General features: G+C 41.4%; 1 protein-coding gene across 2 annotated transcripts in view; it reads right to left on the bottom strand.

Moving 5' to 3' along the window:
• The window catches only part of dnajb14 (DnaJ heat shock protein family (Hsp40) member B14), an 89,436-nt gene that overhangs the window by 37,318 nt on the left and 32,461 nt on the right, over positions 1–19,657 (bottom strand). For both annotated transcript variants that reach the window (XM_058790221.1, XM_058790227.1), the window contains 2 exons: positions 9,927–10,072; positions 9,643–9,831 (listed from right to left, as the gene is read on the bottom strand). In XM_058790221.1, the coding sequence (XP_058646204.1) occupies positions 9,643–9,831; positions 9,927–10,072 (335 nt within the window). The remainder of the gene's footprint in view (positions 1–9,642; positions 9,832–9,926; positions 10,073–19,657) is intronic.

Here is a 19,657-nt window from a genome sequence, read left to right as displayed (position 1 = left end):
TAACATGGCCAAGACCAAAGAGCTGTCCAAAGACACTAGAGACAAAATTGTACACCTCCACAAGGCTGGAAAGGGCTACGGGAAATTGCCAAGCAGCTTGGTGAAAAAGGTCCACTGTTGGAGCAATCATTAGAAAATGGAAGAAGCTAAACATGACTGTCAATCTCCCTCGGACTGGGGCTCCATGCAAGATCTCACCTCGTGGGGTCTCAATGATCCTAAGAAAGGTGAGAAATCAGCCCAGAACTACACGGGAGGAGCTGGTCAATGACCTGAAAAGAGCTGGGACCACCGTTTCCAAGGTTACTGTTGGTAATACACTAAGACGTCATGGTTTGAAATCATGCATGGCACGGAAGGTTCCCCTGCTTAAACCAGCACATGTCCAGGCCCGACTTAAGTTTGCCAATGACCATTTGGATGATCCAGAGGAGTCATAGGAGAAAGTCATGTGGTCAGATGAGACCAAAATAGAACTTTTGGTCATAATTCCACTAAACGTGTTTGGAGGAAGAAGAATGATGAGTACCATCCCAAGAACACCATCCCTACTGTGAAGCATGGGGTGGTAGCATCATGCTTTGGGGTGTTTTTCTGCACATGGGACAGGCGACTGCACTGTATTAAGGAGAGGATGATCGGGGCCATGTATTGCGAGATTTTGGGGAACAACCTCCTTCCCTCAGTTAGAGCATTGAAGATGGGTCGAGGCTGGGTCTTCCAACATGACAATGACCAAGCACACAGCCAGGATAACCAAGGAGTGACTCTGTAAGAAGCATATCAAGGTTCTGGCGTGGCCTAGCCAGTCTCCAGACCTAAACCCAATAGAGAATCTTTGGAGGAGCTCAAACTCCGTGTTTCTCAGCGACAGGCCAGAAACCTGACTGATCTAGAGAAGATCTGTGTGGAGGTGGGCCAAAATCCCTCCTGCAGTGTGTGCAAACCTGGTGAAAAACTACAGGAAACGCTTTGACCTCTGTAATTGCAAACAAAGGCTACTGTACCAAATATTAACATTGATTTTCTCAGGTGTTCAAATACTTATTTGCAGCTGTATCATACAAATAAATAGTTAAAAAATCATACATTGTGATTTCTGGATTTTTTATTTTAGATTATGTCTCTCACAGTGGACATGCACCTATGATGACAATTTCAGACCCCTCCATGATTTCTAAGTGGGAGAACTTGCAAAATAGCAGGGTGTTCAAATACTTATTTTCCTCACTGTATATATCACATCACATATATATATATATATACATACATACATATATATATATACACGTGTGTGTGTCAAATTACGCGGCTTATTGAGGAGAAGTGTGCTATGAAAAAATCCCATAAACTTAACTTTGGAAAGACATTTGTAAAATCATATCTCCAGAACAGAATGTCACAGAGAGTTGAGGGGCACTTAGCAACCAGCCAATAGTAGCCATGCCTTAGCAACAAGTTATATAACTCTAGCAACCACCCACTGGACTTTGATTGAAAAAAGGTGAGGGGGATATCTCTGAATCAGAACATCGTAGAGGCAAATGGGTGGACTCTTCTGATTTAGACTGACTCTTAATAATGCTAAATGTAGATGAAAAAAAAAAACATCTTGTCACAAACCTGGTTCATTTGAATGGTCAAAATCATATATGTCTGACGGAAGAAAATAGTATTTGCTGCATTGTCATTTTCTGCAGTGTGAAGTGAATGTATCAGTCTATTTTGCTACTTACTGTCTTTCTGAAACTGTTGTGCCCTTTTGACTCTGCTTATCAAGCAGCCAGTAAGTATTAGGGCTGCACTCAACTAAAGATTTTTCTGATCGTCTAATAGTCATTCATTTGAGTGATTTGTTGACTAATTGCACATTTATATTGAAACCTTATAATTCAGAATAGCGCTCAAACCCACACATAAAGCTTGCCACAGCGTGCTGCAGAAGTAATGATTATGAATGCTTCAGGGAAAAAACAGCAAGAAGACTGTCTTAACATCATAATACTTGCAGTAAGTGAGACTCGCGTCACCAAAGATGTTGTGATTTTTGGGTCACACGTCACTCAAGGTGCGGTTATGAGTATATCAGATGACCAATTCCCACCATGCTCAGTTCAGAGCACCAGTCAAGGACTGTTAGTTTGGCAATATGGGAATGTTTCCAACAAGCTGTTCCACAATTTGAGATTCGCTAACTGGAGGGAGTTGGTCAACTTATTTATCTGAAATATTGGTGGTTTAGATACAGTGGATATAAAAAGTCTACACACCCCTGTTAAAATGCCAGGTTTCTGTGATCTTCTGTGAACTTTTTCTACCTTTAAATGTAAACTATAACCTGTACAACGCAATTAAAAAACAAACTGAAATATTTTAGGAAAGGTGGAGTAAAAATAAACTCAAATAATGTTGTTGCATAAGTTTGCACACTCTCTTATAACTAAGGATGTGACTGTGTTCAGAATTAAGCAACCACATTCAAACTCATTTTAAAAAGGATCTCACTGTTAAAAGGTATCAAAACTGATTAGGGGGGTAATCAGTCAAGTTATTTTTTACTTGTTTATTGAGTTTTTCTTTTTCACCCAATGAACATAAAGATACTCATAAACACAGGGTACAAGACTCTGACTCCTATGAAATAACAAGAGAGAAAATACTGTCAAGTTCAACAGTATGATGAATAAATATTAATGGTAACACTTTACAATAAGATGTCATGCTCTTTAACCTATAGTTGCGCCAGCGCCACTGAAGTCATGCAGTAAGAGCGCTACTAATTCATCTAGAACGGCCGCAGATGAGGCATTAAGTGCATGGCACTGCGACCAACTTACCATTTTACAGAGTTTAATATAGCAATGTGGTCGCTCAGTTTTAATCGTGTGACTTTTAATAATAGATTTGAACAAAGAAATTAAGTGTTACTACGCACAGGCTGTACTGATTGCAAATACAAAAATAATACGAGTAAAGAAAACACGGTACTTATTAAAATAATCACCCTTTACTTAAATATATGAACACAGAAAACCTCTGTTAACAGGTTAATGTAACATCTCCCATTCTATGACTAATAAAATAATCGCAACTTGCTCTGTAACTGAACATGGCTTTCCTCAGAGTAGCAGCTTGTGCTGCATCTTCCTTCTTGTTTGACAGGTGTCAGGGTTAAGGTGCAATACTGCCACCTGGAGGTCAACCAAGTACTGGCGCTGGAGTATTTATATGTGGTGTTATCATAAGAGTCCTGTTCATTTTAAAGTGCCCCTATTATGGATTTTTGAAAATTACCTTTCATGCAGTGTGTAACACAGCTCTAAGTGAATGAAAACATCCTGCAAAGTTTTAAATCTAAAAGTGCACCGTGTATAAAGGTATTGTCTTTCAAAAAAAGGGTCGACTCCGAGTCATGAAAACGAGTAATTTTTAAAATAAATCTTTAGCTGTTTCAAGGTGACGTCAACATGAAACATTAGCATATTTATGCCCGCTCAGTTGTTGCGCGTGCAGACCCGGGAAAACTTGAACCTCCCCTCCCTCAAACACCCTAGCGGAATTCCTATTCTGGATTCCTAGGAGACGCCCTACATCGCTACAGAAGCACCGACCCAGTGTTTACAAAGTAAACATGCAAGGAGGGTCAAACGCCCTTTACAAAAAAAAAAAAAAAAAAGGTAAAACAACTATTTAGTACAATTTTGAAGTTGGAGGAGAAAAGTGTTGGGAGTTTTTAGACATACCCTGTCTTGAACCATTGTACACAGACAAAGTACGCATGCGCCTCGCAGAGCTAGACAAGACGAGCATTTGTGGTTAAAAAGTGTATAAACTTTTTTATTTTTAAGAAAATTACAGATGGTTTTGCTAGATAAGTTGTGACTGATAAATTCTTTGCACTGAAGAAAGGGAGACATGAGCATCTTGGATGACATGGGGGTGAGTAAATTATCAGGAAATTTTTATTCTGAAATTGGAGTAATTCTTTTAAAAACTGTTGCTGTCATGTACTCTGTACTGTAGCGTGCAAAATACGTATTTAGTTGTGTGTGTTGTGTTCGCTCCGTGCAGCTTGTAGGTCTCCGTCTAACCGGCTAACAGCAATATCTGCTCGCTCGCAATTGTCTAGAAATGTGTCGATGAATAATGAATGTTTGTCATTGTTATTATTTGGAGTTCTGATAAAGAATAGAGCAATACGTTGGTGCACAAAGTGCAGTGCTTTATCAATGCGTTTCTGCATTGGGCTAACGCATATACCATGGCTGTTTGGGTGTTTACCACCGAGCTGTGGGCTAAGTGGCGATGGGCGTTCCTTTACTGACATGCGCTGCACGCAGAAGACCAATCACAACAGACTGGGTCATCAGACCAATCACCGCAGATTAGCGTCACGCAAAGGAGGGGTTTGGAAAAATTAATCGTTGAGCGAACCGTTTGGGAGTCGTGAACAAAAAAGGAAAAAAATAAATGCATATTTTAAGACAATGAAAGTGTTTTTTTTTACCTTGCATGCATGTCAACCTGTTGTTGGGGACTCCCAAAACCAAAATATGAACCTTTCATAACCCATAATAGGGGCATTTTAAATATTGTGGTTATCGCCAATTATATCGTCACACACCAAATTATATCATCACACACCAAATTAACATGATATCGATAATTGTTGCTTTGAATATCACGGTTATCGTCAATACCGGTATATCGTGACACCCCTAATTGACACAAAACCTTCAGGCTTCTGCTAGAAAGCTGAAGATGGAAGAGGAACTTCATCTTTCAGCATGACAACAACACAAAGCATACATCCAAATCAACAAAAAAATGGCTTCACCAAAAGAAGATAAAGTTTTGGAATGGCCCAGCCAGAGCCCAGACCTGAATCCGATTGAAAATCTGTGGGGTGATCTGAAGAGGGCTGTGCACGGGAGATGCCCTCGCAATCTGACAGATTTGGAGCATTTTTGCAAAGAAGAGTGGGCAAATATTGCAAAGTCAAGATGTGCCATGCTGATAGACTCATACCCAAAAAGACTTGAGTGTTGTAATAAAATCAAAAGGCGCTTCAACAAAGTATTAGTTTAAGGGTGTGCACACTTATGCAACCACATTATTTTAGTTTTTTTTATTTCTACTCCACCTTTCCTTTTTTTTTTTTTTTTTGAGTTGTACAGGTTATAGTTTACATTAAAGGTGAAAAGTTCTTAAATTATTTATCTTGGTCTCATTTTTTTTTACATCACAGAAACCTGGCATTCTAACAGGGTGTGAAGACTTTTTATATCCACTGTGGCTAATAGAGCCTTGGATCATCAACACAAAGAAGACTCAATTGTAATAAGATAACTGAAATTTATTAACAATAGATATGCAAGAGTAAGTAAAACAACTAGTGATGACACAAATAAATGAATATGCACTGCTAATAGATAAAAGACAAATAAACAAGAAGGAAGATGCCAAATAAAACATAGAAACAAATAAATGGAGTGAACACAGAATTGCTAAATGCTATGCTGTTGAGCTGAATGTAGCAATGGAAGAGATTTCTAATGGTAATGTTGCTTATGGGAACCACTTAATGGCTCTGGTGGAATTAACGATAAATAACTGCTTATTCATCTTTGAACAAATAATATAGCTATTATTTGTAATGCTGATCCCAAGTAAATGTTATCTAAACAGGATAGAAAACATAGGCTGCCGTTATAAAGCCAAGGCCTTTAGGAAAGAGGTTTGGTAAGTTTATAATTACGTTCCACGGGCGGGTGATCAGTCCTGCGGTAGAGACGTCTTCCACTGGTGATGCAGACTGCGTGCAGTGGGGAGGGCACAGAGTTGCGTTCTGGTAGCCGCTGATGCATGGACCTGGAGGATGCAGAACTTCTGTTGTGCCGAATGGGTCCTAAGAGCACGGACCAGGCAGCTGTGTCAGATGGGTCGTCATGGGGTCCTTTACAGCCTGGCTGCGTAGTTAAGGAACCATGTGTCTCAGGCAGTGTCTGCCAATGCGGAGGTCCTTTGCGGACTGGGCTGCGCTGCTTTCCATCACTGCTGGGTCCTTTGCAACTGAAGGGCAGCCAAATGCAATATAGAAGGTTTACTCAAGAGCTTAGTTGAACCTTAGCTGTCTTGAAGTACCTTTCCTCGTCAGGCCAGAAACTCAGAACACTGAATCCGCCACTGTCTCTCTGGATGTACCGGAGACTCAGAACGGGTTGTTTCTGTTGCTGCCTTGAGTGTGGAACTCATTTGCATATATTATATTGCATATAGTATTGCATATTGCAACTGTTATATTAACAGTCAATGGCCATCAACGTAAACTGTACTTTAACTGAGGGTGACGTGAATATGTTGAAGTTTACGTCTATTAAAGGTCTCCAAACATATGTATGAATGGATTTGGATAGATCTTTGTGGCCTTTCTTTGTTTCAGCCACTGCTGTTACATCCAGAGATCTGAAGGAATTTTTATGGCAGTCATTTCCTAAACTTTAGGATTAGGTGTGATGGTGAGGGTCAACCCTTAGTCCAATGAGAAGTCCTCTCTTAGGTGGTCGGGGGTGCAGAAGGTCTCCCTTCCTGTCCTGCTAGAGATGTCTGGCAATTTTCTGTATTTTTGGCTGCAAAGTTGACGACACTGACTTGTCATCTCGACAGTGGACATGTACATTTCATAGGGATTACATAATCTAAACATATTTGTTTTCCATTTGAATTTGGTTTATTTAAAAGTATACATTTGACTTTCTGTAGACATATTTTTCATGTCTGTGAGGCAAGTATGGAGTTTCATGTTCACAGAGACCTATACGGCAGAGAGCGCACCCTGTTTGCTTTCGTTATTTTAAACAAGCACAACATTTTGTTGTTATTGTGAGTGTACACAAATTAATATACAATGAATGAAAAATGTGTTACTTTTGTAAGGTGTGTTACTCTTATCTGTATGACCAAAAACATTTAAGTTATTTTAAATTATGAGTATTTTAAGTTAAATGCAAATGATTTCACCGACACCTCCAAGTTAACTGTCATGCAGTGAGCACTAATATTTAGCTTCCACACTCCGCACAAACACTTGAATAGCGCACATTTCTCTAGGTTAACGTTAAAGCGAGCAGCCATGTAATGATGCTACTACTTACATGTTTCAGATGGTAAGCCACATTTGAGGTTGATGAACGAAATGATTTTTAAATTTTTAAATTGTTTAATGTACACTGCCGCTCAAAAGTTTGGGATCAGTAAGATTTTTTAGTTTTTTTCTGTTCATCAAGGCTATATCTATTTGATCAAAAATACAGAAAAAACTGTTATTTTGTTAAATATTATTGCAGTTTTCTATTTTAATATACTTTAAAATACAATTTATTTCTGTGATCAACGCTGAATTTTCAGCATCATTACTCCAGTCTTCAGTGTCACATGATCCTTCAGAAATCTTTCTAATATGCTGATTTATAATCAGTGTTAGAAACCGTTGTGCTGCTTCATATTTTTTGGGGGACCTGTGATATTTTTTTTTAGGATTCTCTGATTAATAAAAAGTTATAAATAACAGCATTTATTTAAAAAAAGAAATTTTGGTTACAATATACAATGCTATTCAAAAGTTTGGGGTCAGTAAATTTTTTCATTTTTTTTTTTTTTTTTAAAGAAATTAATACTTTTATTCAGGAGGGATGTGTTAAAGGGGTCCTATTATGCTTTTTCACTTTTTGAATTTTAGTCAGTGTGTAGTGTGTATGTTTGGGCATAAAAATATCTACAAAGTTACAAATCTCAAAGTCCACTCCAAAGGGAGATATTTAGTTTTTTTTTTAAAAGTCCCTTTTCAAGAACTACAACGAACGGCTCCTTTGGACTACAGCTTGTTTTCCGGTGTTTGTGATATCACAAAGCGGTCCATTAGAATATCATTAAAATAAATCCCGCCTATGGAAATTCGAATGGGCGGGGAGAAGGCTTGGTTGAACACTGCACGTTTCAAAATCGAAACCCGGTGCTGGTGTTTTTATATAACTGTATTTCTGAAGGAAACCGACTGTCTTAAGAAAATTTTGGATGCTATTTTCATTTCATCTTGCATGTAATGTCTGATAAAGCAGCGTTTGTGAGCGGAGCGCTGCTTTGTGTACAGCGTTACCAGGGAAACCTCGATCTCTCCCGCTCCAACAGCGCATCCCGCTGGCAGAGAATGAATTTGCACATATGCCGCCACAAATAGTGTCAGTCTGTGGGACTATGGTATAAATAAATTTAACTGTATAACAGTTTCACTGCATTTCAGGTTATAATGTTAGAATTAAAGAACAATAAGCATAATACATATTACCGTTGCACTTATCTGTACATAGTAAATGCAGTTATTTTTAAGCTGTTGTTGACATCCTATCTAAAACGTGATTTAGCCAAAAAACCGTGTGTGCAAAGGTTCTGTGCGATCCTCTTGTTCAATATTTTCGGGGTCTGAATTGATATAGCAATATTGACAAACTTGCTGCTTTGGCAAGGGGCGGGGCATTACTGAAACAGTCCAAGCTGTTCGCCAATCACAACACACTGGGACAGCTAACCAATCACACATTTCGTTTTTCAGAAGGCGGGCCTTCATCAAACCCAGAACTAATCGAGGCGTCTGTGCCAGGCTGGGAAGAAAGGTAATGTAATAATATAATTATGTGAAAAATAATGGGATTTTCGAATCACCAAGCATGAGAGCATGTTCTAGTACACCCCCAAAACAAAATCATGACTTTGTAAAAGAGCATAATAGGACCCCTTTAAATGAATAAAGTCATAATAAAGACTTATATTGTTAGAAAAGATTTCTAATTTGAACAAATTTTGCTCTTTTTAACTTTGTATTCATCAAATCACGTTCCAAAACAAATATTCATCACATGTTCCAAAAAACAATATAAAGCAGCACAACAGTTTCAACACTCATAATAAATCAGCATATTAGAATGATTTCTGAAGGATCATGTGACACTGAAGACTGGAGTAATGATGCTGAAAATTCAGCGCTGTATCAAAGAAATAAAGTATATTAAAATAGGAAACCAATATTAGAAATTGCAATAAGATTTCACAATATTACTGTTTTGTTTTCTGTATTTTTGATAGAATAAATACAGCCTTAATGAGCAGAAGAGACTCCCTTAAAAACATTAAAAATCTTACTGATCCCAAACTTTTGAGCGGCAGTGTACATTGCAGGATCACCAATTTTCTCACATTGTCTGTAATGGTTTAAGGATCCAGTGTCTCTAAACCCCTTCTTTCTGAGAGCCTGCTCTGCTCTGATGGCCCAGTTGGGTCTACCTTTTCCAGTTTAATATTGTTAAACTGGCAAGGCTTAAAACAAATGCAAATAAGCCTTTATGACAACGTATCGCTGCAACATCACATGTGTAACCATGGTAGAGGTAATAATCCAAAATTTTTATCAGTTGTCCAGTTTCTACATGTTCATTGTGTGCAGCAATATATAACACCCAGTCCTCTTAAAACCCTATACAATCTCTCCTACCAACCAGAATTTATAAAGTGAATTCTGTGCAGATTTCTCCATCTATGTGGAAAAAAGTGCTTTATATGTGTATATTTGATCTATACAAAATGGCTTACATGAGGGAAAGCCTCCTCCAAAGAACATGTTAAAGAGATCTTCAGGTGTAATATCAGACTCAAAGCCTCTGTGAAAATCAAATCCTCCATGAGCATTGTTACTTGGGCTGTTGGGATCCTCTCCTCCACTTACATCATACTGCCTCTTCTTGTCTGGGTTACTGAGCACTGCATAGGCATTTCCAATCTCTGTAGTAGAACAAAAACAGCATTTATTGTTTTATATTTTATGTACATCAACTTTTTAAAATGTATTGGATATGGTGATTCAGAGACAGATTTACTTTTAAAAGCCTCAGTTGCTCCTGGCGCATGGTTTTTGTCAGGGTGGAATTTTAAAGCCAGTTTTCTGTAGGCCTTTTTCAGTTCCTCATCGTTGGCATCTTTTCTGATACCCAGTACCTCATAGTAATTCTTACACTTCTTTATCCTACAGACAACAAAAAGCAACAGTGTTTAGATGGTTAATGGGCAACCTATTTTATCATGAATGAATGAGTGAATGAGGCATTTATATAGCGCTTTGTGTATTGTGTAAAAAAATGCCCATGAGAAGGATGCAATACTAATGCAATAATAGAATTATAATAGAATAATAGAATTATGGCATGGCCATTGAGCAGCGAAATGCTCATTGGGTCAGCACAGTCAGAAAAAAAAAAAAACAGGTGGAGAAGAAAAGACACGTTAACTGCAAAAGAATTAAGAATGTGAAGAATTAGGTGAGAAACCATCAGGAACCATTTAGTCTCCAGCACCATCATTTTCCAGAACTGCAACCTTCCTGGAGTCTCCACAAGTGCAATGTGTCAGGTTCTCAGAGATTTTGCTTGGGTATAAAATTATTTAAAATGGCCCTCACTTAATAAGAATAAGGAAGGAAGGAAGGAAGCATTTATATAGCGCTTTTATTGTGTATTGCTATACACCCAAAGCGCTTTACAATCATGTGGGGGGTCTCTCCTCAACCACAACCAGTGTGCAGCATCCACTTGGATGATGCGACGGCAGCCACAGGACAACGGCGCCAGTGCGCTCACCACACACCAGCTACAGGTGGAGAGGAGAGAGTGTCATAGAGCCAATCAAGTGGATGGGGATTATTGGGAAGCCATGATTGACAAGAGCCAGTGGAGGGAATTTGGCCAGGACACCGGGGTTACACCCCTACTCTTTACGATGAGTGTCATGGGATTTTTAATGGCCACAGAGAGTCAGGACCTCGGTTTAACGTCTCATCCGAAAGACGGTGCTTTTTTACAGTATAGTGTCCCCGTCACTATACTGGGGCGTTAGGACCCACACAGACTGCAGGGTGAGCACCCCCTGCTGGCCTCACTAACACCTCTTCTAACAGCAACCTAGTTTTCCCAGGAGGTCTGCCATCCAGGTACTGACCAGGCTCAGCCCTGCTTAGATTCCATGGGCAACCGGTCTTGGGCTGCAGGGTGATATGGCTGTGGTTGTGTAAACTTATTTTTATTACAGCTGTGGCTGTACTAATCTATCAAGTGCAGCTTTGCCAAGTTGTAACAACCATACACACACACACACACACACACACACACACACACACACACTACAAAACATAGCTTTAGAAATCAATATTTTATTTATTATAACAGTATTTATTACACATTTATGCTACAATGGCCATGATATACAGTACTGTGCAAACATCTTATGCTTGATGAAGTTTAAAGAACAGCATTTATTCAAAATAGCAATCTTATCTAATAATATGTCTAATATGTAATAAGTCTTTACTAACACTTTTTTTTTTTATCAATTTGACACATCTTTGCTAAATAAAAGTACTAATTTCTTTCAAAAAAAGAAAAATGTATTGACCCCAAACTTTTGAACAGTAGTGTATACCCTAGTGAAAAACAAATATACCAAAAAGTATTTGAAATGCATTTATTTCATGCCATGTATACTACAAATATATTTACGTGCTTAATAAATGTGATGAAGCAAGTGCCCCGACTCGCTTCAGGGGAGGGGAAAGGAAAGTAAGTCTGGCTTACGTAAACGATGGCTCACTCGCACAGCACTTCCATGCAGAGTGTAATTTATTTACAGTGCCAATAATCACAGTCCACAGTGAAGATTATATACAGGTGTGCACAAAAATTTACCAAAGTACCAAAGAAACAAAAAATAGGAAAATAAAGCTGAAAACTGTATTTACAACCACACACCGTATCCACAATATACAAAAAAATAAGGGTTTGCTTGAGGTACCACTGTAACACTCTCGCCGACTTGGTTAACAAGCAACTAAATGTGAGTCTGTCCTCCCTTTTTATAGGCCAGACTCCGCCCCTTCTTTGGCATCACTCACCAACAAGTAAGTATTCAGGTATGTTAATACATTTTATATTCCTCACACTTCAAACATTCATTACATAAACCATCATTAAATAATACTTCTCTACCGGTAATAACTCAAATACACATATTCATCATTATTGAAACACATAAATAATTAACACATAATTTACACATAACCCCCGTTACAAACAGACGATGGTTTTGCCAGCTTCTGGCGACACTGCACCGGCGCGACGCACTCTGTACTTTTAAAAGCAGGCGCCCTCTGTCTGCCCGGTTTGGCGACGCAGCGTTTACCCGCCAGAAGACCGACTACTTCCAGACAAACAAACACTCGAACGGAGACACAAGGACAAAAGACAATACGCGAATAACGTGTGTGTGAGGCGAATGGGTATGAGACGGTGGAAACTGTGATGTGGAGAAATGTCCATGGGCGATCGGTTCAGCGCGTGCACTCGCTTTGCCGAACGCAGAAACAGCAGGTAAGGGAGGGGGAATGGAGAGTGATTGGAGTGTATGTGTGTGTGTGTGTGTGTTCAGGCCAGTGGCGCTCCCTCAGCAGTGACAAACAGGCGCTTTGTCACATTACCTTCCCCCTCTTCAAGCCGAGTACCGGCAGGAAACCTGGACAGGTAATCGGCAACTACATTCAGTCTTCCCGGTCTGTGCCGGACCTTAAAGTTGAAGGGCTGCAGTGACAGGTACCACCTCATGACTCTGGCGTTATGGTCCTTCATCGAATGTAACCAGGTCAAGGCTCTGTGGTCTCCAGGCTGAACTCTCTTCCGAGGAGGTAATACCGTAAGCTTTCCAGGGTCCACTTGATGGCGAGGCACTCCTTCTGCACCGCCGAATAACGAGTCTCCCTTGGCAACAGCTTGCGGCTGAGGTAAACAACGGGCTTCTCGTTCCCCTGGGTTCCCTGGACCAAGACTGCCCCGAGTACTGTAGCAGAGGCATCTACTTGGACCAGGAAACTTTGGGTAAAATCAGGACTTTGCAGGACCGGACTGAAGCAAATCTGAATGCTGCCTCACAGTCTTCGGTCCACGGGATAGGGTTTGCCACACCATTATTCAGCAGGTTAGTCAGGGGTGCAGCTATTGAAGCGAAGTTCGGGACAAACCGTCTATACCAGCCCACCAGTCCCAGGAACGACCTCACTTCCTTCTTGGTCTTGGGTCTGGGAGTTTGACAGATTGCCTCCACCTTGTTGACTTGAGGACGTAGCTGTCCTTTGCCCAGGTGATAACCCAGGTAATTAGCTTCTTGCCTTGCCCATTCACACTTTCCAACATTTAATGTTAAACCAGCCTTTGTGATCTTTTCCAGAGTCTGTCTCAGATGCTGGAGGTGCTCTTTCCAGGAGTTGCTGTGGATAACGACATCATCCAGATATGCTGCCGACCACTCCTCACATCCTTGCAGAACTCTGTCCATCAGTCTCTGGAACGTTGCTGGAGCTCCATGCAGCCCAAAATGAAGGACAGTAAATTGATAGAGGCCTATTGGCGTCCTGAAAGCAGTGTAGGGTCTGGACGTTGGCTCTAGGGGTACCTGCCAGTACACCTTGCAGAGGTCTAGTGTGGTGATGTATTTGGCTCTTCCTATCTTCTCCAACAGATCATCTACCCGCGGCATCGGGTATGCGTCGAACTGGAACTGGGCATTGAGCTTGCGAAAGTCGATGCAGACACGTAGAGATCCATCCTTCTTTGGGACTATGACTACCAGACTGCACCACTCACTCATTGACGGCTCAATCACTCCCAGCTCTCTCATCATCTCAATTTCTTTCCTTAGAGGTTCCACCAGTCGCTCAGGTACCCGATAAGGTCTCTGTCGAGATGGTGTAGTGTCGGTAAGGTGGATGGTGTGGTCAATTAGCTCCGTCTGTCCAGGCCTCTGACGAAACAGAGCGGGGAACTGGTCTAGTAGGTGTTGCAACTCAAAAAGTTTGATGTCCTCTAGGTGAGTCAGACTCACCACCGACGCTTGCCTCTCTGCAACCTCAGACCCATCTTCCTCCTCCACATCCTTCACCTTCCGTACCATCAATGCTGACTCAGGCTTCCTCTCTGGTGGTTCCTTCCACTCTTTTAGCAGATTGACGTGGTAAGTTTGCTTGGACTTCCCCTTGTCTGGATGGTGGATCTCGTAAGTTACGGGTCCCATCTTCCGGACCACAGTATACGGACCTTGCCATTTTGCCAGGAGCTTGTTTGATGAGGGTTGCAACAGTAGCACTTTCTGTCCCAGTAGGAACTGCCGTAGTCTTGCGTGCTGATCATACCATTGCTTCTGCGCTTGTTGTTTCATCTGCAGGTTTTCTCTTGCCTGTTCCCGGTACTGCTCTAGACGGTCTCTCATTTCCAGCACATACTGTACAATGCCCCTCTCCTCAGCTTTGGCTGCAGAACCTTCATCCCAGCTCTTTCTCAGCAGGTCCAGCGGTCCTTGAACTTGCCAACCGTATAGGAGCTCAAATGGTGAGAAAGCAGTCGAAGCTTGAGGAACTTCTCTGTAAGCAAAGAGAACGAAAGGTAGCCACTTGTCCCAGTCTCGTCCTGTGTCTGCAACAAACTTTCTCAGCATATTCTTGAGGGTTTGGTTGAACCTTTCCTGCAGTTCGTCTGTCTGGGGGTGGTATGGGCTTGTCCTGATGGCTGTGATGCCCAACTGTCGGTTCAGTTGCCCCATGAGCCGCGACTTGAAGTTAGTGCCTTGGTCCGTCAAGATCTCCTCTGGTATTCCTACCCTGGAGAAGAGTTGGATGAGGGAATGGACGATCTTCGGTGTGGTGATGGTACGCAGTGGGAAAGCTTCTGGATACCGTGTTGCATAGTCACTGATTACCAAGATGTACCGATGACCTGCATTGCTTTTCTCCAACGGCCCCACAATGTCCATAGCAATCCGCCTGAAAGGTTCAGAAATCACAGGGAGAGGTTGCAAGGGCGCTCTGCTCCGCTGGGGCACAGCACTGGTTTTCTGACATGTGGTGCATGTGTTGCAATGTGTCAGTACATCAGTGTATAATGTTGGCCAGTGAAAGCGTGAGCTAATGCGTGCATATGTCTTTTGTTGGCCCAAATGGCCAGCCCAAGGAACTGTGTGTGCTAGATGTAAGACAAGTGGACGACAACAAGTTGGCACAACAAGACGGGTCACATCATTGGCTTGCACATACAACACATCATTCATTAGCCCATATCTTTCATTACACAGGTTAGATGGACTAGCAGAAGCAGCTTTTTCAAACAACGGTTTCAATGTCACATTTCTTTGCAGTTCAGCAATATTCCCTGGCACTTGCCAACCATTAACATCAAGGCCCTCTACAGCTGCCTTTGGGGTTGGTGTACCGAGGTATTTTTCAAGCCTTCTTTGTCGGCGTGACTTTCTCGGACCCTTGGTCCCACCCTGCAACAGACTACTATCAAGATCTGGCAGAGGCTGAAGACCTGCCCTGGCTTGTGACCGAGTAATGGCAGGACATGACAAATTCACAGGGGTTTCAGTGGCAGTGGCAACATGTACAGAGTCTTTAACAGTGGCTTGTAACAAGTCATTCAACACTGGTAAATCTTGTCCTAGAATCATGTCTGTAGGCAAACTGTCAACTATAGCAACATTCAACAGGTACATTTGATCTTGTACTTCTACCAAAATCTCTGCTCTGGGATACCGCTTCACATCCCCATGCACACATTGAACCGAGGCAGTATTCAGATAGTCAACATTTGTCACATAACACGATTTCAACATTGACAGAGCAACCCGTGTCCAACAATGCCTGAAGGGAATGTCCATTAACAGTCACATCACATGTAGTGAGGCTCTCCCTCACAGAGCCTAGTTCCAAGTCCCCCTCTCTTGGAACATAACAGTACCCTGTCAGCTTAGCTTTACGAGCGGGACATACTGCTGCTTTGTGCCCCGGCTGCTGACAGTAAAAGCATAAGAGTTCTTTTCCCCCTGTTGACTTTGGGCTTTGTGCATGGTCTAACAGTTCAGTACGACCCCTCTCAGCCCCAAAGTGAGTGCGAACAGTACCTTTAGATGGTTGAGTGCTTGGACCTCCGCGATGAGCGTTTAGGTATTGCTGAGCCAGCTTAGCTGCCGCCAGTCCCGAAGTCGGCTCATGCTCTCGTGCCCAGGTGCGAGCATCGTACAGTAACACCCTTAATAGCTGCTCCAGAATTATGGCCTCGCCAATCTCCTCCTTGGAGTGCTCTCTTGGTCAAAACCATCGCTGATACAAGTTCTTAAGGCGATGGTAAGTCTCATTTGGTGATTCTCCAGCTGGAACAGTAGGTGATCGGAACCGCTGACGGTAGGTTTCTGGTAAGATGTTAAATTTCTCCAGCAACGCCTCCTTCAGATCCTCGTACACCTCTGCCTGCTCCTCATCCATCGCCAGGTACGCCTCCAACGCTTGCCCAGTCAGTAGTGGAACTAGATGGTAGCTCCACTCCTCCTCAGGCCACCTCCAGGTCCTGGCCAGACGCTCAAACCGCCGAAGATAGTTTTCGATGTCTTCACCCTGTTGGAAGACCGGCATCTTTGGATCAGTTCGCTGCATCCGCTCTCTCGATACAGGAACACATGGTGAGTCTCTGTCGTGTGCTGATCTGCGTTGTGTAGAAACCCTCTGTGCAGCTGGTGTCGGTTGCTCCATTTGTGGGCTTCCGCCGTCCGACAACGTTTCAACAGGACGAGTCGACTGCCGTATAGACTCGCGTAGTCCCCGGAGCTCTTGCAGATATCTCTCCTCTCTCTGCTGTTGTGTGTCCAGGAACTGACGCATCAGGGAAACCATTCCCTCACCAGCTGTAGCGACTGGAGTGATTGGCTCAGTCCGTGGTGATCTGGACTTTCTTGGTATCAGGAAGCCCTGCCGTCACTTCCTCTTCCTCTGTAGTCTCTGCCGAACCCCAAGCCACATCCTCCATCGATGCCCTCTTCATCTGTGACCGCAACCCAGGTCTGGGTCTTCTGCCTTTTGGCGCTGTTTTGCGAGTAGCCATCCCACCGCTGCCACCAAATGTGATGAAGCAAGTGCCCCGACTCGCTTCAGGGAGAGGGGAAAAGGGAACATAAGTCCGTAAAAATAAAAAAACGATGGCTCACTCGCACAGCACTTCCGTGCAGGGTGTAATTTATTTACAGTGCCAATAATCCAGACAGTCCACAGTGAAGATTATATACAGGTGTGCACAAAAATTGACCAAAGTACCAAAGAAACAAAAAATAGGAAAATAAAGCTGAAAGCTGTATTTACAACCACACACCGCATCCACAATATACAAAAAAATAAGGGTTTGCTTGAGGTACCACTGTAACACTCTCGCCGACTTGGTTAACAAGCAACTAAATGTGAGTCTGTCCTCCCTTTTTATAGGCCAGACTCCGCCCCTTCTTTGGCATCACTCACCAACAAGTAAGTATTCAGGTATGTTAATACATTTTATATTCCCCACACTTCAAACATTCATTACAAAAAACATAATTAAACCATCATTAAATAATATTTCTCAACCGGTAATAACTCAAATACACATATTCATCATTATTGAAACACATAAACACATAAATAATTAACACATAATTTACACATAACCCCCGTTACAAACAGACGATGGTTTTGCCAGCTTCTGGCGACACTGCGCTGGCGTGACGCACTCTGTACTTTTAAAAGCAGGCGCCCTCTGTCTGCCCGGTATGGTGACGCAGCGTTTACCCGCCAGAAGACCGACTACTTCCAGACAAACAAACAAACACTCGAACGGAGACACAAGGACAAAAGACAATACGCGAATAACGTGTGTGTGAGGCGAATGGGTATGAGACGGTGGAAACTGTGATGTGGAGAAATGTCCGTGGGCGATCGGTTCAGCGCGTGCACTCGCTTTGCCGAACGCAGAAACAACAGGTAAGGGAGGGGGAATGGAGAGTGATTGGAGTGTATGCGTGTGTGTGTGTGTTCAGGCCAGTGCCGCTCCCCCAGCAGTGACAAACAGGCGCTTTGTCACAATAAAAATACCCAGCAATTGTACTTTTATTATACTTTTTTTTTTTTTTTTTTTCTTCATTCTAAGCGTTTTATTTTGTTTATATATATATATATATATATATATATATATATATATATTTTTTTTTTTTTTTTTTTTGGTTCATTTTAGGTCAGACAAAAATGTAAGGCAAATATTGTAATATTATACAAATATAGATTATACACATATCTACATATTATACACATTAATTCAGATTAGAAAAAAAAAAGAAAACACCAGTTGTACATAGTTATACAATCAAATACAGTATATAAAGAAAAGAAAGAAAAATTAACTTAAAAAAAAAATACACATTTAGGTTATAAAAAAGGGGAAAATATAAATAAACGAATAAATAAAATTAAGATATAGTTGTTTCCTTAAAATATTCCAGAAATGGGCTCCAGACTTTCAAAAAAAGTTTTGGCTTTTGTTTTATTGCAAATCGAATCTTTTCCATCTTGAGAGCATGTAAAAAGTCAAAAACCCATTGGTGATAAGGAGGAGGAGCTGCTGACTTCCAATTCATAAGAATAAGTTGCCTAGCCAATAGAGTTGCAAAGGCTACACTGTCAGCCTGTAATGTGTTTAAATTGACAGACTCTGGCAGAATGCCAAACAATGCTGTCAAGGGGTTGGGGTCTAATGGTAAAGAAAAAATAACAGAAAAGCATCTAAAGACTTTCCTCTAGAAATGAGACAGTTTCGAACAGGACCAGAAAGAATGCAATAACGTAGCTGGTTCAGTTGCGCAGCGAAGGCAGGTTGGGTCAAAATCAGGGAATATTTTGTTTAATTTAGTTCTAGACCAATGAACTCTGTGCACTACCTTAAATTGAATGAGGGTGTGTCTAGCATTTATGGATGATGAGTGTATTCGGGCAAGAATTAGATCCCAGGTATTCTCCCCAAGCATCAAATTCAATTCCTCCTCCCAGAGCGCCTTCAGTGGGCGCATTGAGGGGGATTGTTTTGTGTTAATTATAGTATAAATTTTAGAAATAACCCCTTTCAAAGATGTATATAGGTCTAAAATATCAAGTATATTTTTATTTGGCAAAAAGGGAAAGTTAGAAAACTGCTTACGAATGAAGTTCCGCATCTGAAAGTATCTAAATAAATGAGAGCTGGGTAAGTCAAATTTCTCTCGAAGTTGTGTAAAGGATGCAAAATTGTTAGCTATGTATAACTGACTAACTGTAGCTAAACCATGTTCCCTCCAGATGTTAAAAGCCCCGTCCATCAGAGAGGGAGGAAAAGAAATATTACAAAAGACTGGCGCTATAATACAAGGGTCTTTAAGGTCTAATGCTAAACGGAATTGAGACCAAATCTTTAATGAATGTTTAACAACTGGGTTTTTTTAAATTAAAGTAGTATATTTAAAAGAACCTGGTACACTTAGTAAGGATGTTAAAGTTGCTGGAATACACGAGGCAGCTTCCATCAGTACCCACTGAGACTTTTTTAGTTGTAGATCCTGCTGCACCCAATATAACAAATTCCTAATGTTCGCTGCCCAATAATAGTTTTGAAAATTTGGCAGAGCCAGGCCACCCAAACACTTTGGTTTCATAAGATGATTTTGATTAATTCATTTTGATTTATTCCATATGAAA

This window comes from Onychostoma macrolepis, chromosome 01 (assembly GCF_012432095.1).
Source record: "Onychostoma macrolepis isolate SWU-2019 chromosome 01, ASM1243209v1, whole genome shotgun sequence".
Lineage (NCBI taxonomy): Eukaryota > Metazoa > Chordata > Actinopteri > Cypriniformes > Cyprinidae > Onychostoma > Onychostoma macrolepis.
Note: the sequence above shows the minus strand (reverse complement) of the source record. Positions and strands in the feature narration are given on the sequence as shown.